General features: G+C 46.7%; 1 protein-coding gene across 1 annotated transcript; it reads left to right on the top strand.

Moving 5' to 3' along the window:
• Positions 1-1086: 1086 nt before the first annotated feature.
• On the top strand, positions 1087-25893 carry st3gal7 (ST3 beta-galactoside alpha-2,3-sialyltransferase 7). Its single transcript, XM_052027637.1, has 7 exons — positions 1087-1219; positions 12015-12084; positions 14489-14612; positions 17658-18007; positions 19702-19888; positions 23945-24103; positions 25015-25893. Exons 2-7 carry the CDS (start codon positions 12053-12055, stop codon positions 25255-25257), a joined length of 1095 nt encoding a protein of 364 aa, XP_051883597.1. The 5' UTR covers positions 1087-1219; positions 12015-12052; the 3' UTR covers positions 25258-25893.
• Positions 25894-25956: the final 63 nt, after the last annotated feature.

Here is a 25956-nt window from a genome sequence, read left to right as displayed (position 1 = left end):
ATCACTGATGGTCTCCATTGCTTTGTTCCGAAGTATCTGCCACCCTGAAGGCATTGGATACATGGCCGTCCACAGAAATACCTATTTCCCACTACAGGTTAATGACAAAGTAGATTCCACTTGATTGCTCCAAAAATCCATACATGGATTGTAGTGACAGACACAGCTATGTTCTTCATCCATTGTCACGGAGACAGTCAGTCAGTGTCCCTCTCTCCCTTCTCGACTCACTGAGCAAAACAGCCAGCACGTTGTTATAATCTTGCTGTTTTGATGACAAAACACACACACACACACACACACACACACACACACACACACACACACACACACACACACACACACTACTACTACTACTCTACTGTCCAGGTGCCTTAAAGGGACATTCACCAAATAGCAACCTGACTCGTAACACTATCCACTCACTGGAGCCCTAGTTCCCATGTTCCCCCTCCCACACATCGGGCCCTGGATACCATGCTGTCTCTTAAACATTTTAAACTTAGCTGTCCTCCCTTGAAACCTACCTGGTCCTGTTTCCGACACTCCTGTTAAACTTACTGGGGCCTTGTAACTGCTCCCTTTAAACTTGGGGTTCACTGTGAAATTTAATAACCTACTGTGTAACGATAAAGAGAATGCAAATGAAATATTTGATGGGGCTCTAACATAACATTAGAGAGCCTGGAAAATTTTCTAGTGCTGCCTCCTCAAAGTCCCAACGTACCAGACCAGGGGTGTTTTTACTGTACATTGAACAACATTTGGAACGCTACCACGCGGGGTAAGAAAGCGTGAGAAGATATTTGGGGCAGGTGCAGGCAAATCCACTGTTAAATCTGGACAGTTTTATGCAAAAAAAAATTGTGGGATGGATCCTAAGCACAAAGCAAACAGCTATTTAGGTGACAGAATCGTAGGGGCTGGAGGTACCTCGCAGATTAATATTTGACAGCTAATCTAATGTTTTAGCACAAAAACTGTTAATGATTCACTGAAGGGCAAAGAGGATGGGAAGGGGGAAACCAATCAGAAGCCCAAGCTGCCCTGTCAAGACACAAGCACAGCGGCTGTAACTCGGCAGGAGGCTTGATCACCTAATTAGCTAATTGGCAGCAGCCAATAAGAAGAAGTTAGGGTTAAGCGGAGTGGCCATTCTGACAGTGGGCCAGTGTTAGAGTGGGGGACTGAGGCTTTGGCTCAAGAGGCGGAGGCTAAGGTGAGGTGCTGTTCAGTTTTCTTCCTTTATTATTGCTCAGGTGGAGCAGTGGGAATGACACCCAGGCCAGTGGTGTGCTCCGCTTGCAGGGTGTGGGAAGTCAGGGAGACCTCCAGTGTCCCTGATGACTACACCTGCGAGAAGTGCATCTGGCTGCAGCTCCTTACAGACCGTGTTAGGGAGCTGGAGCTGGAGCTGGATGACCTTCGGATCATTCGGGAGACAGGGAAGCAGTCACACCCAAGTTACAGGAGGCAGGTAGCTGGGTGACCGTCAGGAGTGGGAAAGGAAATGGGCAGTCAGTGCAGGGTAACCTTGTGGCTATTCCCCTCAATAACAAGTATATCATTTTAGATAGTGTTGAGGGCGGGACCTACCAGGAGAAAGCTGCAGCGGTCAGGTGTCGGGCACTGATTCTGGCTCTGTGGCTCAGGAGGGAAGGGGGGAGAAGGGGCGAGCGGGAATGATAGGGGATTCATTGGTCTGGGAGCAGACAGGAGATTGTGTGGACAAGAACGAGACTCTCATACAGTATATTTGTTTCTCTTGGATGGTATGTTGCCTCCCAGGTGCTAGGGTCAGAGATGTCTCAGATCGAGTCCATAGCATTCTTAAGGGGGAGGGTGAGCAGCCAGAGGTCGTGGTCCACGTTGTTACCAATGACATAGGCAGGGAAAAGTGACATAGACATGATGGGGGGGAGGGGGGGTATTAAAGAGGGACGGGTGGCATTACTCATCAGGAAAAATGTCACGGCAAGTGCTCAGAGAGGACATACTGGAGGGCTCGACTATCGAGGCAACTTGGGTGGAACTGAGGAAAAAAAGGGGATGACCACGTTAATGGGACTATATTATAGACCTCCCAATAGCGGGATTTAGAGGAGCAAATTTGTAGACAGATAGACAGTCGTAGGAAATTCAAAGTTGTGATAGTAGGTGATTTTAACTTTCCACATATTGACTGGGACTCCCATACTGTAAAAGGACTGGATGGGATCGAGTTTGTCAAATGTGTTCAGGAAAGTTTCCTTAATAAATACTTAGAGGTCCCAAGTAGAGAGAGTGCGATACTGGCTCTCCTCTTAGGGAATGAGGCAGGGCAGCTGACAGAAGTGAGTGTAGGGGGAACGCTTTGGATCTAGTGATTATAATTCCATTAATTTCAAGATAATTATGGAGAAGGATAGGACTTGTCCTAGGGTTAAGATTCTAAACTGGAGGAAGGCCAATTTTGATGGCATCAGAAGGGATCTGGCAGGTGTGCATTGGGATAGGCTGTTTTCCGGCAAAGAGATGCTTGGTAAGTGGGAGGCCTTCAAAAGTGAAATATTGAGAGTGCAGATCGGTATGTTCCTGTTAGAATAAAAGGCAAGGCTAACAAGTTTAGGGACCCTTCATTATCGAGGTAAAGAAGAAGTAGGAGACTCATACCAGGTATGGGCAGTTGGGATCAAATGAGGAGTGTAAGAAATGCAAGACAACACTTAAGAGAGAAATCACGAGGGCAAAAAGAGGACAAGAGGTTGCTCTGGCAGACAGGGTGAAAGAAAATCCCAAAGATTTCCTTAGCTATATTAAGAGCAAAAGGATAGTAAGGGACAAAATTGGTCCTCTTGAAGATCAGCGTGGTCATCTATGCGTGGAGCCGAATGAGATGGGGGAGGTCTTAAAAGAATTTTTTGTGTCTGTATTTACTCGCGAGACAGACACAGAGTCTATTGAATTGAGGAAAAAAAGTAGTAAGGTCATGGACCGTATCCAGATTATGGAAGAGGAGGTGCTTGCTGTCTTGAGGCGAATTAGTGTGGATAAATCCGCAGGGCCTGATAAGGTGTCCCCTCGGACCTTGTGGGAGGCTAGTGCAGAAATTGCAGGGGCCCTGGCAGATATATTTAGAACATCCTTAGCCACAGGTGAGGTGCCAGAGGACTGGAGGATAGCTAACGTTGTTCCATTGTTTAAGAAAGGCTCTAAGAATAAGCCGGGAAATTATAGGCCGGTGAGCTTGATGTCATCCATGGTATTCTAAAGATATATAAGTATTTGGATAGACAGGGCCTGATTAGGGATAGTCAACATGGCTTTGTGCATGGCAGGTCATGTCTAACCAATCTTATAGAGTTTGTCGAGGAGGTTACCAAGAAGGTTGATCAAGGGAAGGCAGTGGATGTTGTCTACATGGACTTCAGCAAGGCCTTTGACAAAGTCCCACATGGGAGGCTGCTCCAGAAAGTTAAGTCACTTGGCATTCAGGATGAAGTAGCCAATTGGATTCAACATTGGCTTAGTGGGAGAAGCCAGAGAGTGGTAGTAGGTGGTTGTCTCTCTGACTGGATGCCTGTGACTAGTGGTGTGCTGCAGGGGTCGGTGCTGGGCCCATTGTTGGTTTTCATCTATATTAATGATTTAAATGATAATGTGGTAAACTGGATCAGCAAATTTGCGGATGACACCAAGATTGGGGGCGTAGTGGACAGCGAGGAAAGCTATCAAAGCTTGCAAAGCAACCTGGACCAACTGGGAAAATGGGATGAAAATGGCAGATGGACAGGTGTGAGGTGATGCACTTTGGGAGGACAAACCAGGGTAAGACTTACACAGTAAATAGTAGGACACTTAGGTGTGTGGTAGAACAAAGGGACCTGGGAATACAAATCCATAATTCATTGAAAGTGGCATCACAGGTAGATAGGGTTGTAAAGAGAGCTTTTAGCACATTGGTCTTCATAAATCAGGGCATTGAGTACAGGAATTGGGATGTTATGTTGAAGTTGTATAAGACATTGGTGAGGCCAAACAGAGCATTGTGTGCAGTTCTGGTCACCTACCTACAGGAAAGATATCAATAAGCTTGAAAGAGTGCAGAGAAAATTCACACAGATGTTGCTGGGACTTGAGGACCTGAGCTATAGGGAAAGGTTGAATAGGTTAGGACTTCATTCCCTGAAGCGCAGGAGAATGAGGGGAGATCTTATAGAGGTATACAAAATTATGAGAGGTATGGATAGGCTGAATGCATGCAGGCTTTTTCCCCTCAGGTTGGGTGAGACTAGAACTATAGGGCATAGGTTAAGGGTGAAAGGTGAAATATTTAAGGGGAATCTGAGAGGAAACTTCTTCACTCAGAGGGTGGTGCGAGTGTGGAACGAGCTGCCAGCGGAAGTGGTGGATGCGGGTTCAATTGTAGCATTTAAGAGAAGTTTGGATAGGTACATGGATGAGAGAGGTATGGAGGGCTATTGTCCGAATGCAGGTAGATGAGAGTAGGCAGAAAACCAGGCCGGCATGGACTAGATGGGCAGAAAGGCCTGTTTCTGTGCTTTAGTGCTCTATGACTCTATGAATGTTTAGCACACTGCTGATTCTGGCATCTGTTTAGAACTGGCAACACACATCTATTATTCATAATTATAAACTGAGAGCTGCACCTAGTGTTCAAGTAAGATATTTTGTGGCAAACCAATTCAAAGAGGGATCGAAGAACCAACTTTGTTGGAAAAGACGGGCTCTGCACACTGGCGGAATCTATCCAGCAGTTGGGTGAGCTCTTGCAAACGTGCACCCAGGTTTGTTCATGTTACACTTAAGACGCTTGACCTGAGTAAACGAGTATTGCTGCAATGTTCACTAATATCTGGGTAATCTGATAAGGATGGATTTTGTTTCTAATGTACATTTAGGAGTGTGGTGGATGTGTTACGGTGGTTAAGGAGGTGAGTGGTCTCTGGGTTCAGTTGCACTGAGTCACTTTATTTACACAGGCCCTCTGAACCACAGTGAGCGCAGTCATAAGGTGTGGTGTTGTTGAGCCTCCTAATCAGCCAAGGTTCTGCAGCCAGGTAACCACGTTCCTGCCGCAGATTTATGGATCTTCCCTTTGCACATTTACCTTCATAAATTGGTCTGCAAATTCGCTAATGGCTTATTGAAATCAGTACTGCAGGTTTACATAAGCCATGCATATCTTGGTGAATGATAAACTGAGGTGTATCTCTGAGGCTGCAGACGCAGGGTTGTGTGTTGCTTACGCTAAGTACCCATGTTAAGCTGTTACTATTCAACTTACATCAACGTACAGTCCCTCTAGACACTGCACTCCAAACTACCTCCAATGTATCACAGCATCGATTCCATGGATGGACCATTCACTGTGTGAAGAATTCAAAGGCAGGATAAAGTTGACCTTCTGTGAAAATGGTTCACACATTTAATTATATTCCTGTTTTACATATACTATTCACCATTTTGTGTAGCTGCATCACCTGCTGTGGGAGGAGTCTATCTCAAAACTGCATTCGTGCCTCCCTTGTACTCCACCAGTGCGTGCTGTGTTCTAGGATGAGATGTTCTAATCTGTAGCATCTCCCAGAAGGCAGGACAGACCAGGTTGCCATTCTGCAGTTGTCCTTCACAATTAGAAACCATGGAATATTTCCGAGTGCTTTTCCTCGGGAGATTTGTTTGGAGAGCACCTTGGGCACGAAGTGGGTTCCCCTTGAGACAAAATGGGAGGAAGAAGAAGCAAAACAGTACCACTCGATAACGTTGTGGTTGATCTGATCGTGGACTCTACTTTCCTGGCTGTTCTCCATGACCCTAAACCCCACGCCAGCCCCAACATCTATCCGCCCAGCCTTCAACACGCACAAAGTTCTCCCCGTAGCTGTAGAACAGAGAATGCCGAAGATTCACGGAACTGTTCAGGTCCCTGGATGGTGGGAATGGAAGAGGTAAAAGGACAGATCATAGGGACATATTGCATGGGGACAGTTTTCCTGATCCACTAAGTCTGTGCCAACCATCAAACGCCCGTTTACTGCCCCAGATCCTACTCACACACGAGGGACAATTTACAATGTCCAGTTAAACTACCAATCAACATGTCAAGTTCAAGTTTAGTGCCATAGGCACACACACCCAGAGTATAATCAAAGGCCCCACCCACCCAGGACATTCTCTCTTCTCTCCTCTCCCATCAGGTAGAAGATACAGGAGCCTGAGGGCACGTACCACCAGGCTTAAGGACAGCTTCTACCCCACTGTGATAAGACTATTGAACAGTTCTCTTATACACTGAGATGGACTCTGACCTCACAATCTACCTTGTTGTGACCTAGCACCTTATTGCACTACACTTTATCTGTAGCTGTGACACTTTACTGTTATTGTTTTTACCTGTACTACATCAACGCACTCTGTACTAACTCAATGTAACTGCACTGTGTAATGAATTGACCTGTACGATCGGTTTGCAAGACAAGTTTTTCACTGTACCTCGGTACAAGTGACAATAATATACCAATACCAATTTTTGCAGCAGCATAGAGTCATAGAGTATTACAGCATAGAAACAGGCCCTTTGGCCCATCTAGTCCATTGCGCCTGATCTTCTGCCTGGTCCCATCTAACTGCACCCGGACAATATTCCTCCAAACCCCTCCTATCCATGTACCTATCCAAACTTCTCTTACATTACAAACATAAGTCAACTAAACAAATTAACGTAAATTATAACTTACATGACAAAATAAACATAACGACACTAGTGCAAGTTGAGAGAGAGAAAATAGTCTGAGGTAATGTTAGGGTTTTTTAGGTCGGTTCAAGAACCAGCTGTTGTTGAACCTTGAGGTGTGGGTCTTCAGGCTCCTGTACCTCTTGCCTGATGGCAGCTTTGAGAAGAGGGCATGGGCCGGATGGTGGGGGTCGCTGATGATGGATGTCGCCTCCCTGAGATATCGCCTCTTGTGGATCTCCTCAATGGTGGGGAGAGCTATACCTGTGATGGAACTGGCCAAGTCCATTCCTCTCTGTAGACTCTTGTGATCCTGTGCGTTGGAGGTTCCCACACCAGGCTGTGACGCAGCCAAGTCTTTGGATGTGGAGGAAACCGGAGCACCCGGAGGAACTCCAGAGAAGAGAACCCAGAGAACATGCAAACTCCACCCAGGCAGCACTGGAGGTCCAGATTTCACCCAGGTCGTAGGAGATATACTTGCATGGGGGTTGATATGAGCTGTGTTATCTATACATTTGCTATTATTTGCAATTGTGCCTTGACCAATGCATGTTCACAACAGAGCTGGTGATACCTCATCGCCAGATGTCAAATGTCAAGAAATTGCAGCAAACTTTTAAGTCCTTCACTCGATATTTTTGCAATACTGGGTGGATATATAGAGAGGTATCTCCCATGCCACCTGTCTGATCCAGAAATCACTTTAATATTTGGTTCACAGATTGAGGAAGTCAGTTTGTTTCCCCCAAAGTATAACTTATTGATGAAACCTACAGTTGTACCAATGGGATCTGGCCTTCAGTCACAGTACCAGGCCTATCGTTACAATCTGTCAACATTTCACTAATGATTCATTGTGAGCATTATAATCAAGAATTATGATCATTGTTACATCAGATGTCATTCCACTCTCATGTTTTGCTGCTGTTGCCTGCCGTAATCTGGAGATAATCCTTTGGAGAAATGTTCATGCGGTACTGTAGATTGGTTGGATACACGTTACGATGGAGTTACTCTGGTTGTGTCCTTTTGTGAATGATTAGCGCAGAGCAAAGTCGATTCATTTTGCTTGTGTCTAAGAACAACAATACCGAACTTGAGCAAAAGATATATTGCTGGATTATGGCAGGAAATGTATGTGTCTTTATTAAAAAATGAAATGGTCAGCTGATTTATAGAGTCATACAACACGGAAACAGGCCCTTCGGCCCAACTCTCCATGCCGACTGTGTTGCCCAGTGAGCGAGTCCCATCTGCCCACGTTTGGCCCATAGCCCTCTAAACCCCTCCTATCCGTGTACGTATCTAGATGGGCTGTAAACGTTGCTGATGTTCCCGCCGCAACCGCTATTCCTGGCAGCTCGTTCCAAACACGCACCACCCTTTGCGTGAAGAAGCTGCCCCTGGTGTCCCTTTTAAATCTCTCGCCTCTGATCTTAAACCTTTGCCCGCTTGTTTTTAGCACCCCCTCCTCCTTGGAAAAAGGACTGTGTGCTTTCACGTAGTTTATTCACTTACTGTGAAGTCTTTAAAATATGAAAGTTATCTTTGGGACAAAGTCAGTACTTGATCTTGCCAGCTGTTTATTGTTAATACTATATCCCCAACAAACCTGCTTCCATCTGTTCTCCGTCCATTCCAACTCATCTGCTGTCCAAATGTGTCATCGTACACAGGGTGACGCAGTGGTGTGTCGAGGCAGGAGGTGGGGAGGGAAGTCCTCTACGCTCCCTCGCTCTCGCTCACACTCGCACACCCCTCCCCCCTCTCACTCCCCCACCTTCTCTCTCCCTCCCCCCTCTCAGCATCTCTCTCACCCTCACCCCCTCTCTCCCCATCTTCTCTCCCTCTCTCTCTCTGTCCTCTCTCTCCCTCGCCCTCTCCCTCTCTATCTCAACCTCTCTCCCACCCTCTCTCTCCCCCCCAACTCTCTCTCCCTCACCCCTCTATCCCTCTCTCACACACTCACCCTCTCCCTCAACCCTTCTCTCCCTCACCCTCCCTCCCTCCCTCTCTCCGTCTCTCACACACCCTTTCTCTCCCTCACCCCCCTCCCTCACCCGCCCCCTCTCTCACCTGCCCCCCCCCACGCCCTCTCTCTCTCGCGCCCTCTCATACAGTCTCTCTCTCTCACTCTCACTTTCCCCTTAAGCTTTCAGTGAGCAGCCGAAATAAAAATGGGATTGAGATGAAGTCCAAAAGTGGCAGAAAGGAACAATTTTGTCAGCTTCATGTTTAGGCAAGATCTTTTTAGTGATGGGCCTTGCACAAATGCAGTTATGGAAATTATAGCTGTTGATTCTGTAAGAAGCCTCACTTTTACTGTCTGCATTTAAGGTGAGAGGGGAAAAGTTCAAAAGAGAGGTGCGGGGCAAGTTTTTTTTACACAGGTGTGTGCCCGGAATAGGCTGCCAGGGGTGGGGGTGGAGGCAGATACGACAGAGGTGTTGAAGAGGCTGTTAGACATGAATATGCAGGGAATGGAGGGATATGGATTGTGTGCAGGCAGAAGTGATTTAATTTAATTTGGCATCGTGTTCAGCACAGACATTGTGGGCCGAAGGGCCTGTTCCTGAGTTGTACTGTTCGGTGAGTTGTACTGTTCCATTATGGAGAGGGCACAGAGGTTTATAAAATCATGAGGGGCATAGATAAGGTGGACAATCAGTTTTGCCCTAGGGTAGGGGAGTCTACAAGGGCACAGCTTCAAGGTGAGAGGGGAAGGATTTAAAGGGGACCTGAGGGGCAGTTTTTTTTTCACACAGAGGGTGGTGGGTATGTGGAACAAGCTGCCAGAGGAAGTGGTTGAGGCAGGTACATTAACAACATTTAAAAGACATTTGAACAGGTAGGTGGGATAGGAAAGGTTTGGAGCGATATGGGGCTAGTTCAGGTAAGCAACCTGGTTAGCATGGACCAGTTGGGCCCAAGGGCCTATTTCCATGCTATAAATCTCTATAACTTACCAGCAGTAAGTTACAGTCTACATTACAGTGAAACCCTCAGGTCCTGGTTAAGCTATTGTGGGTGAAGGCACTAACAGTGTGCTGGGCTTTGGAACAGGGCTAAATTGGCAAATTTGGTCTCAGCAACGTGTAGCTATGCATCAAAGGCAGTCTCTCCTTCTTGTCTTAACTCAATAGCACGCAATCAGTTTTAAATCATACAGAGGGATCACTGTTACCCTGATATTCCTTGACACTTGAGGAGGAGGTGGTGAGCTACAGGTCTCTCAGCAGTGCTTGTGGTGAAGGTGCTCTAATAGCTCGAGGAGGGTGCTTCCAGGATTTAGCCCCAGGGACAATAAAAGAATAGCGATTATATTTCCAACTCTGGATGGTGTGCGACTTGGTGGGGAACCTGCAGCTGGTGGTGAAAGTCATATAAACTGCAGATGCTGGAAATCTGAGATAAAAACAGAAAATGCTGGAAACACTCAGCAGGTCAGGCAGCATCTGTGGAGGGAGAGACAGAGTTCTGATGAAGGGGCTTCCACCTGAAACGTTAACTGTTTCTCTCTGCACAGATGCTGCCTCACCTGTTGAGAGTTTCCAGCATTTTCTGTTATTATTTCAGGTTGACAGCAAGGTTTTCTTTTCGTTATTTTCAAAACTCTATTTACCTCGGACTTGAATATACTTAAATGACTCACCGTCCCCAGCCGTCTGCCAGAGGATTTCAAATATTTGCAACCTTTTGAGATAATTGGTCCCTTCCGCAGCTGTCTGTAAGGAGTTTGTACGTTCTTCCCGTGTCTGCGTGGGTTTCCCAGGTGCTCCAGTTTCCTCCCACATTCCAAAAAAAGACGTACGGGTTAGGAAGTTGTGGGCGTGCTGTATTGGTGCGGGAAGCGTGGCGACACTTGCGGGCTGCCCCCAGAATACTCTACACAAAAGATGCATTTCACTGTGTGTTTCGATGTACATGTGACTAATAAAGATACCGTATCATATCTTATCTTAGTGTGCTGAGGTGTCCAGGTTGGCCACATGGTTGTTAAGTTACTTAACTAATGATCCAGTATGGGCGGCAGAGTGGCGCAGCTGGTAGGGCCGCTGCCTCACAGTGCCAGAGACCCGGGTTCGATCCCAGCCTCGGGTGGTGTCTCAAATCTCAAATCAGCCTCAAATGGCCAACCCAATAATCCAGACTCTTATGTCCTGTCATTCGCCTGTCATAGAACTGTCTCAGCAAGCCTCCTCAGGATCTTATCTGCTTCAGTAAGACAACTTCTCATTCTTCTAAACTCCGGAGAGTATTCGCCCAATCCTCTTAACATTTCCTCATGAAATAACCCCCTCCAAACTAGAATCACTCTCCTGAGCCTTTCCCACGAGTATATTAAGGACCAGATGTATATACAAAGGGTGTGGCTTTGGAGCAAGAATTCCTTATTTTTCTGCTCCATCTTAGCATAACAGAGAGAGACTTAGAATTTTTCTTTCATTTATTCATTCACGTACAGTGGATGTCACTTGCCAAGGAACTCTCCCCTGGTCTGAAAGGCAGGGTCATTCATCGTCTTGTTCTTTGGTCTGGAGTCACATAGGGTGAGGAAGGCAGATTCCCACCCCTGAAATACTTGTGAATTAAATAGTGTAATAACAACCCAGTAATTTTGTAGTCAGCTTTACTGAGACTAGATTTTTAATTTCAAGATGATTTGATTAATTGGTAAATACCCCAGTGTCCGTTGATGAGGTTTATTTTCAAGCACCATAGGAGGCTGTTTCAGCCTGATGAGTCTAAGTTGGTTTACTATTGTCACATTACTGAGGTGACAGTGAAAGATCCATACAGATCATTTCATCACATCAGTACATCAAGGTAATGCAAGGAAAAGCAATAACAGAGTGCAGAATGAAGTGTTACAGTTACAGAGAAAGTTTACAGAGTTATCCCACTCCCCAAAAATTTCCCCTGTAATCTATTCTCCCCATCAACTGCCTTCAGGTTCTACCTCTCACCTGTACCCAGGGGCAACTTATAGTGTCCGTTGAACCTCCACGTCTTTCGGATGTGGGAGGAAACCGGAGCACCCGGGGGAAACCCACACGGTCACAGGGAGAACGTGCAAACTCCACGCAGACAGCTCCCGAGGTCAGGATCAAAGCCGGGTCTCTGGCGCTGTGAGGCAGCGGCCCTACCAGCTGCGCCACTGTGCCACCCCATACTGGATCAGTAGTTAACTAACTTAACCAACCTGGACACCTCAGCGCACTGAGAAGGACCAATTATTTAAAAGTTCTTGTCTCCTTCTAAATGTTTATTGCAGTTTTCCGACTTGGCTGAACGGATCTAAGTCCCGTGAGGATGGGTCTGCCCAGAAGCTGCCTCAGTGAGAGGTAAGCAGCGTTACGTCACAGGGAAGGAGCCAAACCTCTGCCCGTCACCCACACGCTGAGCCAATGGGATTAGTTCTCCCAGTAGCCGACACTTCCTATCCCCTCCCTCACCTGGTTCCAACTATCACCTACCAACCTTGCCTCCACCCAACCAGCATTCCCCACCTCACCTGGTCCTACCTATCACAATGGCAACCCAATGGTATGAACACTGAATTTTCCAATTCCAGGTAACCCGCTCCCCCTACCTTCCTTTCACACTCCCACCCATCCACCCGGCGTCTCTCCCCCTTTGTTCTCCTTTTCCATCCCTGGAAACCCCCCCCCCCCCCCCAAATCCATTACATCGACGTCACCCTGGCCCCACCTCACCTGGTCCCACCCAACACCTGCCTCACCCCTCCCTCAACTCTCCCCGCGACACTCTCAGTCCTGGTGACCCAAAACCTTGACCAGCCCTTTGCCTCCACAGATGCTGCTCAGCCCACCGAGTTCCTTCAGTAGTTTTTATTTTCCTAACCCGTTTTTTAAAAAAAAAGCTGAATGTGGGGTGGTGGGTGAGCAGGCATTGAAGCTCCCAGGAACGGAACCCTGTCAGGACCCGGGGAGGACCTGTATTGTGGAGACACACAAGAGGCTGCAGATGTTGGAATCTGGAGCAACAAACAATCTGCTGGAGGAACTCAGCGGGTCGGGCGGCATCTGTGGAGGGAGATGGACAGTCAACGTTTCAGGTCGAGACCCTTCACCTGGACTGAAGGATAAGAGGGGAGATGGTCAGTATAGAGAGGTGGAGGGAAGGAGTGGAGCAAGAGCTGGCAGGTGATAGGTGGCTCCAGGTGAGGGGGGGGGATAGGTGAGGCCGAACACACTTTGAGGAACAGACCCTCGTATTCCCCCCGGACAGTCTACGGCCCGATGGCATGGACAGTGAATCGTCCATCTTCCAGTAACCTGCTCCCCCTCTGTCCCTTTACCCTCTCCTCCTGATCTACCCAGTTCCTCCTACACCCCAGCCCCCAGCACCCTTCTTTCCCCTCCTCCCCCCCCACTGTTCCCATCCGCGCCGCCCCCCCCCCCCCACCTCCCTTATTTGGTTCCATGCTCTCCCTTCCTCTTCTATCAGATCCCACCGTCTGCAGCCCCTCCACCCCTCACCTCCCGGCCTCTGTCGCTGCTCCCACTCTCCCCTCCTCCATCTGCCTACCACCCCTCCTCACCTGGATCCACCCATCACCTGCCAGCCCTTCCCCTCACCTCTTTACACCAGCTATCTCTCCTCTCTATCTTCCAGTCCAGATGAAGGGTCTCGACCTGAAACGTTGACTGTCCATCTCCCTCCACAGAAGCTGCCCGACCCGTTGAGTTCCTCCAGCGTTCTGTGTGTGGGACCTGTGTTGTGTTGCTTGGAATCATGGCCTTGCTTTACGGGACACTTGAGTTATTTGTGAGTCTTCTCCTATGGTCATTCAGCACAGAGACAGGCCCTTTGGCCCGCATTGTTCATACTGTCATGAACCAGCAACAAAAGAAACACACTGAGCATGATTCAGTGTTAAAAACTATTTTATTAATTACTACTTATGATAATACATAAAATAAAAGTAAAAATGTTAGTATGTTAGAATTCAAAAATGTTAAACCTCGAACGTTAACCCCAAAACTAAACTCTTCGTGTGTGTGTGTGACAAAGTCCCAAACTCCAAGTTCCGGAATGGTTCTTAAAGTTCAGTTCCGCAAGCCATAAGGTGAAACATGAGCAAGGGCTTCTTCAACAACCACCGTTGTCTGAAGATAAGACGTAGATGTAGAGAACATAGAGAGAGTACATACGAAATCCAAATGTTCCACGATGGAACCCAAACGACACTCCAGTGTTTACTCGGTAGTGACTTCCTCACCCCGAAAAGCATCCGAATCGTGGTCGTCCACACACAAATACCTGTTTCCCTCTACAGGTCAGCAACAAAGTGAACTCCACCGGATTACTTCCAACTTCCATACATGGATTTCAGTAGCAAACACAGTTATTGTTTCTCATCCATGGATAGAGAAAACTAGCAGGCTGGTGTCTCTCTCCCTTCTCTCTCTCTCTCTCCTTCTTCTTCTGACTTCTTCAACAACGTCATTACATCCTTTATCTTCTATTGACGTAAGCACGCCCCACACACACATACACACACACTCTCTATCTTAAAGGGACTTTCACTGAGTCCGTAACAATACTGACCCACAAGTATCAACCTATACTGATCCCATCTACCAGCATCTGGTCTGTACACTTCAATGTGCTGTTAGTAGATGTTAGTATTTTGAAGTTCTTTCTCTCTAGTCCCTTTCTGGCTGGGTATCCAGCTCCCCTCCACCCTCCCCCTCACCCTGGCTCTGTTCCTCGCCCCTCCAGGTTGCAATCCCTGCTGGTGTGCCTGTTGTTCATGTCCGTGTGTTACCTGCTCCTGCTCTACCCGGCCTATCAGCGGCAGGAGGACATCTGGAGCTACTACAGCATGTCGCCCGACTGCATCATGGTACGTAGGGAGCCGAGACTCGAACTGGCCGTCGCGGGTGGCGCTGTGGTTGTGGGGATGGGGCCGAGCGCGGTGAAGCTGAAGGTAGATGAATCCAAGGGTTGGACACTGAGGCACACCCCAGGCAACTGGTGTACGTGTTTGGCTCTGCAAGTGTCTACATTATAGTGAAACCCTCAGGTCCTGGTTAAGCTATTGTGGGTGAAGGCACTAACAGTGCACTGTCTCTTTACATTTGATCTCCCAAAGTGCAACACTTCACATTTGGCCGGGTTGAACTCCACCTGCCATTTCTCTGCCCATATCTGCAACTGATCTGTATCCCGCTGTATCCTTCGCCAGTTTTCTACACTATCCACGACACCACAATCATCTGCAAACTTACTAACCCACCCACGGACATTTTCATCCAGGTCATTTACTTACATCACAAACAGCAGAGGTCCCAGTATGGATCCCTGAGGAACACCACTAGTCACAGACGCCCAATTCACCGTGGATCCCATGCATTTTAGTCTTCTGGTTGGCCGTTTGGATTCAGAACCGGCTTGCCCAGAGAAGAGAGGGTAGTAGCCGATGGGACTTATTCCAGCTGGAGGTCTGTGACTAGTGGTGTTCCTCAGTGGTCGATGGGACTTATCCCACCCATACATCTTAATCTAATGGGTGAGCCTCCCATGAGGGACCAGGGACTGAACATCTCATGACGTGTTCCTTGACACCTGGGTCTAATCATCCAGTGGTGCTGCCTGATGGGTTGCATCTTCCCTCCAAAAATGAGGGATATGGATGGGAACCTTGTAGGGAATATTTTTAATAGTATTCCTCTATATCCTGGGGAAATTCCTCAAACAATAAGAAGCTGAGAAGATTTTTTCTTCTTTTAGACCAACACATAACAAGGCATCAGTTTAAGATACAGTAAATGGCTGGACCCTTGGCAGCATTAAAGTACAGAGGGATCTTGGGGTTCAAGTCCACAGCTCACTGAAACTGGCCACGCAAGTAGATAGGGTGGTAAGGAAGGTGCTTGCCTTCCTTATAAAAGTATAAAAGTCAGGAAGTCACATAGCAGCTGTATAAAACTGCATAGTCCGCACTTGGAATGTTTTGTGCAGTTCTGGTCACCCCCATTTACAGGAAGGATGTGGAGGCTTTGGAGAGGGTGCAGAAGAGGTTCACCAGGATGCTGCCTGGATTAGAGGGCATGAACTACAAGGAGAGGGTGGACAAACTTGGATTGTTTTCTCTGGAGAGTCGGAGGCTGAGGGGAGACGTATTAGAGGTTTAAAAAATAATGAGGGGCATAGATAGGGTAGACAGTCTTTTTCCCAGGATATAATGTCAAATACTAGAGGGCACAGCTTTAAGGTGAGAGGGGAAAGTTTAAAGGAGATGTGTGGGGAAAGAGGATGTGGAGATCCTGCAGAGAGATATAGATAGGTTAAGTGAGTGGGCAAGGGTCTGGCAGATGGAGTGCAACGTTGGTAAATGTGAGGTCATCCACCTTGGAAGGAAAAATAGAAGAACGGATTATTATTTAAATGGTGAAAGATTGCAGCATGCTGTTGTGCAGAGGGACTTGGCGGTGCTTGTGCATGAATCGTAAAAGGTTGGTTTGCACGTACAACAGGTTATCAAGGCGGCAAAAGGAATGTTGGCCTTCATTGCCGGAGGGATTGAATTTAAGAGCAGGGAGGTTATGCTGCAACTGTACAGGCCGCACCTGGAGTACCGTGTGCAGTTCTGGTCTCCTTACTTGAGGAAAAATAGACTGGCTTTGGAGGCGGTACGGAGGAGGTTCACCAGGTTGATTCCAGAGATGAGGGGGTTAGCCTACGAGGAGATATTTAGTTGTCTGGGTCTATACTTGCTGGAATTCAGAAGAATGAGAGGGGATCTTATAGAATCATATAAAATTAGGAAAGGGATAGATAAGATAGAGGCAGGAAGGTTGTTTCCACTGGTAGGTGAGACTAGAACGAGGGGACATAGCCTCAAGATTCAGGGGAATAAATTTAGGACGGAGATGAGGAGAAACTGCTTTTCCCAGAGAGTTGTGAATCTGTGGAATTCTCTGCCCAGGCAAGGAGTAGAGGCTACCTCATTAAATATACTTAAGCCACAGTTGGATAGATTTTTGAATAGGGGAATTAAGGGTTACGGGGAAAAGGCAGGCAGGTGGATCTGAGTCCACGGCCAGATCAGCCATGATCCTATCGAATGGCGGAGCAGGCTCAACGGGCCGGATGGCCGCCTCCTGCTCCTATTTTTTATGTTCTTATGAAGGTTTTTTACACAGAGAGTGGTGGGTGCCTGGAACGGGCTGCCAGGGGAGGTGGTGGAACCAAAGATTTAAGAGGCATTTAGTCACATGAACAGGTAGGGAACGGAGGGATATTGATCATGTGCAGGCAGATAGGTTTAGTTCAAGTTGGCATCATGTTGCAACAGACATTGTGGGCCGAAGGGCCTGTTCCTGTGCTGTACTGCTCTATGTTCTGGTCACCTAACTATAGGAAGGACATCAGTAAGATTGAAAGAGTGCAGAGGAGATTTACTAGAATGTTGCCGGGTCTTCAGGAGTTGAGTTACAGGGAAAGATTGAACAGGTTAGGACTTTATTCCTTGGAGTGCAGAAGAATGAGGGGAGATTTGATAGAGGTTCACAAAATTATGAGGGGCATAGACAGAGTAAATGCGAGTAGGCTCTTTCCACCTAGATTAGGAGAGATAAGTACGAGAGGACATGGCTTTAGGGTGAAAGGGGAAAGGTTTAGGGGGAACTTCTTCACTCAGAGAGTGGTGGGAGTGTGGAACGGGCTGCCACCTGACATGGTAAATGCAGACTCACTCTTAAGCTTTAAGAATATATTGGATAGATACATGGACGGGAGAGGTCTGGAGGGTTATGGACTGGGTGCAGGTCAATGGGACTAGTGGAATAAAGTTTTGGCACAGACTAGAAGGGCCGAATGGCCTGTTTTCTGTGCTGTAGTGTTCTATGGTTCTATGTTCTAACCAAAGTCCTCTCCTTCTCTGCAGTGGCTTCACAACAAAAGTCAGAGGATAGTTTCCAGCCCTTGCAAGTCAAACTTCAGCCGGTCCAAACTCTCCGATCTATATCCAGGGAAACCGCTCGGCAGTATCCCGGTGTTTGTGGGACAAGGCTCGGGCCCACCTCTGGGCAGCAGAACCTATGAGCCACCGTTCGGGTTCAGAGGGTGTGAAGAGCAGCTTCGGAAAACCACGGGGATGCTGCCCCAAGTTTCTGGAGGGATTCCGGAGGAGCTGGTACCATCTGGTTGCAAGAGGTGCATTGTGGTGGGCAATGGTGGTATACTGGGCGGCAGCAAACTTGGACCGTACATTGACCAACACAGCATCGTTATCAGGTGACTGGAGTTACATCAAGGCAGTGTCTCAACAGAGTCTCAGTCAAGGCTCAGTTTGTAGCACTGGGCATTATGCGAGCAGGTTCTCTGTTCAAGTCCTACAAGAACCTTCATTCTTAGAAAGGAGAAACCTCCTTCCTATCCAACAAACAATCTGCTGGAGGAACTCAGCGGGTCGAGCAGCATCTATGGGAGGAAAGGAATTGTCGATGTTTCGGGACAAGTCCTGATCAATTCTTGATGCGGGGTTTCGCTATTGACAATCCCTTCCCTCCCACAGATGCTGCTCGACCCGCTGAGTTCTTTCAGCAGATTGTGTGTTGCTCCACATTCCAGTATATGCAGTCTCTTGTGTCTCCCTCCTATCCACTCTGTCTGGATCCCCCATAATTTCACACCCTTAGTATATCTTTTCTCTGACTCCTGTGTTCTGAAGAAAATAAACCCTCACCTCCCAGTCTAATGTCCTACTCTTGACCTGATTATATGCATCATTCCTTCATTCAAAAATCTGCTCTGCTTGTCAACTAACCAGGGCTGATATTTCTCGTGGCCAGTCTGGGTAGGCAGTGGAGGGTTATTAGAGCAAATTAATTGGTATTGGTTTATTATTGTCACTTGTACTGAGGTACAGAGAAAAACTTGTCTTGCATACCAATCGTACAGGTCAATTCATTACACAGTGCAGATACATTGAGTTAGTACAGAGTGCATTGATGCAGTACAGGTAAAAACAATAACAGTACAGAGTAAAGTGTCACAGCTACAGAGAAAGTGCAGTGCAGTAAGGTGCAAGGTCACAACAAGGTAGAATGTGAGGTCAGAGTCCATCTCATCTTATAAGGGAACCGTTCAATAGTCTTATCACAGTGGGGTAGAAGCTGTCCTTAAGTCTGGTGGTACGTGCCCTCAGGCTCCTGTATCTTTTACCTGATGGGAGAGAATGACCCGGGTGGGTGGGGTCTTTTGATTATGCTGGCTGCTTCACCAAGACAACAAGAGGTAAAGACAAGAGTCCAAGGAGGGGAGGCTGGTGTCCGTGACGTGCTGGGCTGTGTCCACAACTCTCTGCAGTTTCTTGCGGTCCTGGGCAGAGCAGTTGCCGTACCAAGCCGTGATGCATCCAGATAGGATGCTTTCTATGGTGCATCAAAACAATTAACTCTAGATTGCCAGGTTCTGGAGGAACCAGCACAGGAGGGGAACTGAGGCCTGGGACATGATCATATTGAATGGTTCAACAGGTTTGAGGCGACCAGGTGGCTTACTCCTGCTCCTATTTTCTTGAGTTCTTGTTTGGCAGGTTGGAGTTTTTGAGGCTGAGCAGGAAAACAATGATCACCTTTTTCTAAACACAATTTCTATTTCATTTTTTGGGAACAAGAGAAATATTTGATTACATTATTAGAAGTTGTTATCTTTGTCTAATTTCAAACCATATTTTAGTTCATTAGAAATTTCAGTTACTGAAAAATAGTATTTCTTCAAATTTTTTCAATTTGTTTTATTAACAAACCATCTTTTTACAATTCATCAATGCAAAATGTTGGTATTATTTGTTCTATGGGATTTTATTATGTGGGTTTTAATTTTAAATATGAAATGGTAAGTTAGATTAATGCATTTCGGAAGTACAAGCTTATAAAATGTTTTTAGTGATGGGAGATTTCTTTTCTGTTTCTCTACCCCATCAGACTGAACAACGGGCCAGTGTCGGATCATGCAGGTGATGTGGGTACAAAGACCACCCTGCGGATCGCGTACCCAGAGGGTGCCCTCAAGTTGCCCCAGGAGTATGATCCAGCCTCACTGTTGGTGGTGGCAACGTTCAAATGCACAGACCTTACTTGGTTAAGCGCAATGGTCAGAAAGGAACCACTGGTGACTAAACATTTCTATTCCCCAATGAAATGTATCTTTTTTTTAGTGTGAAATTATATAAGACTTTGGTTAGGCCACTGTATAAAACTTTGGTTAGACCACACTTGGAGTATTGTGTGCATTTCTGGTCGCCCCATTACAGGAAGGATGTGGAGGCTTTGGAGAGGGTGCAGAAGAGGTTCCCAGGATGCTGCCTTGATTGGAGAGCATGAGCTATAAGGAGAGGTTGGACAAACTTGGGTTGTTTTCTCTGGAGCATCGGAGGCTGAGGGGAGACCTGAGAGAGGTTTATAAGATTATGAGAGGCATAGATAGGGTAGACAGTCAGAATTTTCTTCCCAGGGTAGAAATGTCAAATACTTGAGGACATGCATTTAAGGTGAGAGGGGGAAAGTTTAAAGGAGATGTGTGGGGCAAGTTTTTTTTACACAGAGAGTGATGGGTGCCTGAAACGGGCTGCCAGGGGGAGTGGTGGAGGCAGATACGATAGTGGTGTTTAAGGGATTGTTAGACAGACACATGAATATGCAGGAAATGGAGGGATATGGACCTTGTGCAGGCAGAAGAGAATTAATTTAATTTGGCATCGTGTTCAGCGCAGACATTGTGGGCCGAAAGGCCCGTTCCTGTGTTCTTTGTCCTATCTTCTGATTTTATCTCCGCACTTCTTTGACAGAATATAATAAAATCTTCCATGAATTCTCTCTCTCTCCCCAGTTCCAATACTCTCTTAGGTTATAGATAGAATATTGTTCCTCCGATCTTCCCTCTCCTATCCTGATATATTCGTTTGCACCGAAACCAAATTAACCCATAACCTCCCACTCGAGTTCAATCTATTCCAGGCTCCTACAAGTTCAGTTCTGCACTCTCCAATTTGCAACTTTCTTCCCATTCAAAACATTTATTCACCTTTATTTTGCATTAACCTGGCCTCTGCATCTTATCTCACTTGACCTTCTCTCCTATATATTTTTACAACCCAGTTTCGACTCCCATATTGTACCCTTTGTCGATACAGCAAACACACTGCTGAAGTCAGGCCAACTCTTATTTTCTCAGCTTCGTCAAACTGTCAACGTGTTTCGTCGATAATATCATCAATTAAATTCGTCTCTGCAGAGTTGCTGGAACACCTTGGCAAATACATGTTTAAAATTTGTTTGTTCTTCAGGGGTAAGTTTTTTTTACTCAGAGAGTGGTGAGTGCGTGGAACGGGCTGCTGGAAATGGTGGTGGAGACGGATACGATAGGGTCTTTCAAGAGACTGTTAGATCGGTATATGGAGCTGAGTAAAATAGAGGGCTATGGGTAAGCCTAGTAATTTCTAGGGTAGGGACATGTTCGGCACAGCTTTGTGGGCCGAAGGGCCTGAATTGTGCTGTAATTGTTAAGTTCTATGTTCTTCGTGATGTGGGCGTCTCCGTCAAGGCCAATATTTACTGCCCCATATTGCTTGCTGTCAACACATTGGTGGGTCTGGAGTCACTTATAGAAGAGACTGGATACACGGGGCTTTTTTCCCTGGAGCGTAGGAGGCAAGAGGTGACCTTATAGAGGTTCATAACGTCATTAGGGGCAGAGAAAAGGTGGATGGTCACAGTCTTTCCCAGGATAGGGGAGTCTAAAACCAGACGGCATAGGTTTAAGGTGAGAGGGGAAAGATTTAAAGGGACTGGAGGACAACTTTTTCACACAGAGGGTGGTGGGTATATGAAACGAGCTGCCAGAGGAAGTGGTACAGGTGGGTACAATTGCAATGTTTAAAAGACATTTGGACAGGTACATGGATAGGAAAGGTTTAGAGGGATATGGGCCAAACACGGGCAAATTGGACTGACTCAGATAGGCACCTGTTTCCGTGGTGTCTGACTCTGTGACTCTACAAGGCAGACTGGATAACGACAGCAGATTCCCTTCTCTCAAGGGCCTTGGGAACCAGAAGGGTTTTTACAACAATCTCATAGTTCTGAGGTCTTCATTACTAATAACCCAGCTGGTACTTCCAGAGAATTAACTGAATTCATTTCCATGGCTTCCATGGTAGGGGTTGAACTCAGATCTCGGGGTTATTAGTGCAAGCCTCTGGATTAGCAGCCCAGTAAGTTTACCACTGCACACTGGGGCACATTAGGTGCTGCAGCAGGCAGCCTGCGGGACAGTTATCAGTCCTGATTCTTGTTTGAAATACGCGCCGAGTTCTGCCCAGTTGGTGTGTGCAGGAGCTATTCACCTCTGGCAGCAGATGTGGATAAACTACTTTGCCCACATCTGGTGTGTATGGTTTGTGCAGAGCTGGGCACACTGGAAGACAGCACAGGGAGCAAACATCAACAGGGGACCAGGCAGAGATCATTGGAAAGGTGGCGTTGGGGGGCAGGAGGGTCATGTCTGGGGCAGAATTGGTGGGATCTGGCAGAGCATTGCCTGGCGGCTGGTGGCATCAGGGCTTGCTTTTGGTAAATTGGTTTATTATTGTCACATGTACCAAGGTACAGTGAAAAACTTTGTTTCATTTCATTTCATTTCATTTCAAATCATTTCATCACATCAGTACATTGAGGTAGTACAAGGGAAAACAATATCAGAATGCAGAATAAAGTGTTACAGTTACAGAGAAAGTGCAGTGCAGGCAGACAATAAGGTGCAAGGTCACAATGAGGTAGATCACGAGGTCAAGAGTCCATTGTAGTGTAGCAGTTAGCGTAACGCTATTACAGCGCCAGTGACCCGGGTTCAATTCTGGCTGCTGTCTGTAAGGAGATTGTACATTCTCCTCATGTCTGCGTGGGTCTCCTCCCACATTCCAAAGACGTACGGGTTAGGAAGTTGTGGGCATGCTATGTTGGCGCTGGAAGCGTGGCGACACTTGCGGGCTGCCCTCAGAACACTCTGCGCAAAAGATGCATTTCACTGTGTGTTTAGATGTACGTGTGACTAATGAAGATATCTTAATTATCGTACTGGGGACTGTTCAATAGTCTTATAACAGTGGGATAGAAGCTGTCCTTGAGCCTGGTGGTACGTGCTTTCAGGCTTTTGTATCTTCTGCCTGATGGGGGGGTGGGGGGGCGAGAGAATGTTGGTGGGTGGGGTCTTTGATTATGTTATCTGCTTTACCAAGGCAGTGAGAAGTGTGGACAGAGTCCATGGAGGGAAGGCTGGTTTCCGTGAGGTGCTGAGCTGTGTCCACAACTCTCTGCAGTTTCTTGCGGTCTTGGGCAGAGCAGTTGCCGTACCAAGTCGTGATGCATCCAGATAGGACGCTTTCTATGATGTAACTATAAAAATCGTTGAGGGTCAAAAGGGATTTGACCTAATGCCAAATTTCTTTAGCCTCCTGAGGAAGTAGAGGCGCTGGTGAACTTTCTTGGTCGTGGCATCTACATGGTTGGACCAGGACAGGCTATTGGTGATGTTCACTCCTAGGAACTTGAAGCTCTCAACCCTCTCAATATCAGTTCCGTTGATGTAAACAGGAGCGTGTGCACACCACCACCCCCACTGCCCTCCACTCCCCCCTCCCCCCCCCCCTTCCTAACGTCAATGACCAGCTCTTTTGTTTTGCTGACATTGAGGGAAAGGTTGTTGTCATGACACCATGTCACTGAGCTCTCTATCTCCTTCCTGTACTCCGACTCATTGTTATTTGAGATACGGCCTACAACGGTGGTATGATCTGCAAACTTGTAGGTGGAGTTAGAGCAGAATCTGGCCACACAGTCGTGAGTGTATAGGGAGTAGAGTAGGGGGCTGAGGATGCAGCCTTGTGGGGCACCAGTGTTGAGGGTAATTGTGACGGAGGTATTGCTTCCTATCCTTACTGATTGAGGTCTGTTAGTCAGGAAGTTAAGGATCCAGTTGCAAGGGGAGGTATTGAGTCCCAGGGCTACGAGTAGGTCTGGGGTGAATTAGGATTTCAGCACTGGCGGAGTGGATGAGATGCGACCCTATTATATGAGACAGGAGCAAGTTGCTCCTGTGTACTTTTGGTAATGGCTGATCTGCAGGAAAACATTACAATCTTCAGAATTTCACTCTGTTTTCTTTCTATAGAACCTTTGGCAGAAGTTGTGGTTTTGGCAATCAGTGCCTGAGCTGGTCCCTTTGGAGCCACACAATTTTCGGATATTAAACCTAGATGTCATTAGGGAAACTGCGATGAACTACCTGGGCTTTCCAGAGCCAACCTACAGCTGGTGGAGATGGAAACAGGTACAGCTTCACATTGTCAGTCCTGAGTTCCCTAAACGTATCGTTAGGCAATCATAGACCTGTGTTGACCTTTGTATCCATTGAATGATCCAATTACTCCACTGCCCTGCTCTCCAAGTAGTCCTGCCATCCTTTTCAGTCAGTGTAGACAACAATTCCTCAATCTATGAAAGGATTGTTTTGATGGAAAACCCTTCGTCAAATTAAGATGCTTTATGGGTACTTTGTACAGTAAGTGGAGAGTGGTAGGCTGTTTGTAATAGCGAATTATCGATCTTTAAATGGAATCCAATGAGTCAAAAGCATTGCAGTGAAAATTTGCGAATCGGACATTAGGGTCAATTCCCTTTGAGAGTTGTCATTGAAGTTGATTACCACTGCCATCGCATGTAGGGTGCTCCAGATCACAACTCCCAACATGGAATAACTCACAGGCTCTTTAGCCAGTCAGTGTATTACCACAAGCAGTGAGGCTAGATCATTCTCCTGACTAGAGGGTGCGATCCACAGAGATGTCTTTGTGCCCGCATCAACTGCGCCATCTGCCGCCTTACTTACAGCTCCGCCCCCCCCCCACGGTTGGGGAAGTTGATTTTCCCCACGTACTCTTATCCACACCCCCACTTTCACTAGGTAATGAATAACAAAAGCAAGTTGCTGGAGATGTATGGTTTAGGTCAGTGTTTCTGAAGCATCCACCCCTCTTCTAATTTTTACTACAATGCATAGTGCAACACTCTGCCAAAATGAATCCACTGTACCAAAATATCCACAATGTGTGTTGTCCAAAGACATCTTCCAGGAACAAATCCCTTTCGTGCATTAAGGAATGGCTGTGTTTAACCTGGATACCATTAAAACTGTTCCAATGCTGTGTGATTTTCTTGTCTTCGTCTTTTATTTTTGCTCAGGTGATTCCAACACTGGGAGTGACATCTGTCATTACCGCCTTGCACTTATGTGATGAGGTTAACCTCGCTGGATTCGGCTATGATATGCACCACCCCGATCTTCCTTTGCACTATTATGAAGCCATCCGAATGGATGCAATGAATGCTCAGGCTGTGCACAACGTGAACCAAGAAAAGATCTTCCTGGCTTCTTTGGTGAAAGGAAAAGTTGTCAATGACCTTACGGGTGGGATCAACTGGTAGGAGGACGTTTACTCAACCTGCTTTAAAATGCTGGAAACTGCATGTCAGCAAGTCAGACAGCATCTGTGGAGAAAGAGAGAGAGAGAGAGAGAGACTCTCTCTCGAGACCTTGTGAACAGTTATAGTTTCAGCTCAATGACTTTTTATCAGTAGCTCATTGATCTGAAATGTTAATTGATTCTCTCTCCACATATGCTGTCTGACCTGCTGAGCATCTCCAGTATTCAGTTTTTATTTCAGAGTTCCAGCATCTGCAGTTTTTTGCTTGTTGAGGAAAGACTTGAAAATGTACTTAACACCTTCACAAAATCAGCATCTCAGTGTTGTGTCAGAACATCGAGAGAAATGTTTTTCTGGCACTCATTTTTAAAATGGAAGTAACACAGATTTAAGGAGAAAATGGGTAATATAACTTGCGTTGACCAACAATGGTTAATTACATATTAGAATTAACAATACAGATAGCAGTTTAAAAGGGTGTAAGATTAAGTAGTAACCAGGAAATGAAGCAACAGGTCAGTTGATGGTCAACTTTAGTTAGCAATGAACTTTAAGAGATCATGTGATATGACTTTGGTATCTATGGTTTTGATATTGCAAAAGAAAAACAGTTAGTTTAGGACTAATGGTTGGCTAGAGAGGTAAACAAATGTGCTCTGCGAGGCAATGCAAGGAATATGACCTTGAATAGCACAGATA

Source organism: Pristis pectinata, chromosome 12, assembly GCF_009764475.1.
Source record: "Pristis pectinata isolate sPriPec2 chromosome 12, sPriPec2.1.pri, whole genome shotgun sequence".
NCBI lineage: Eukaryota > Metazoa > Chordata > Chondrichthyes > Rhinopristiformes > Pristidae > Pristis > Pristis pectinata.
The sequence above is the reverse complement of the archived record's forward strand: the minus strand, read 5'-3'. Positions and strand labels throughout refer to the sequence as shown.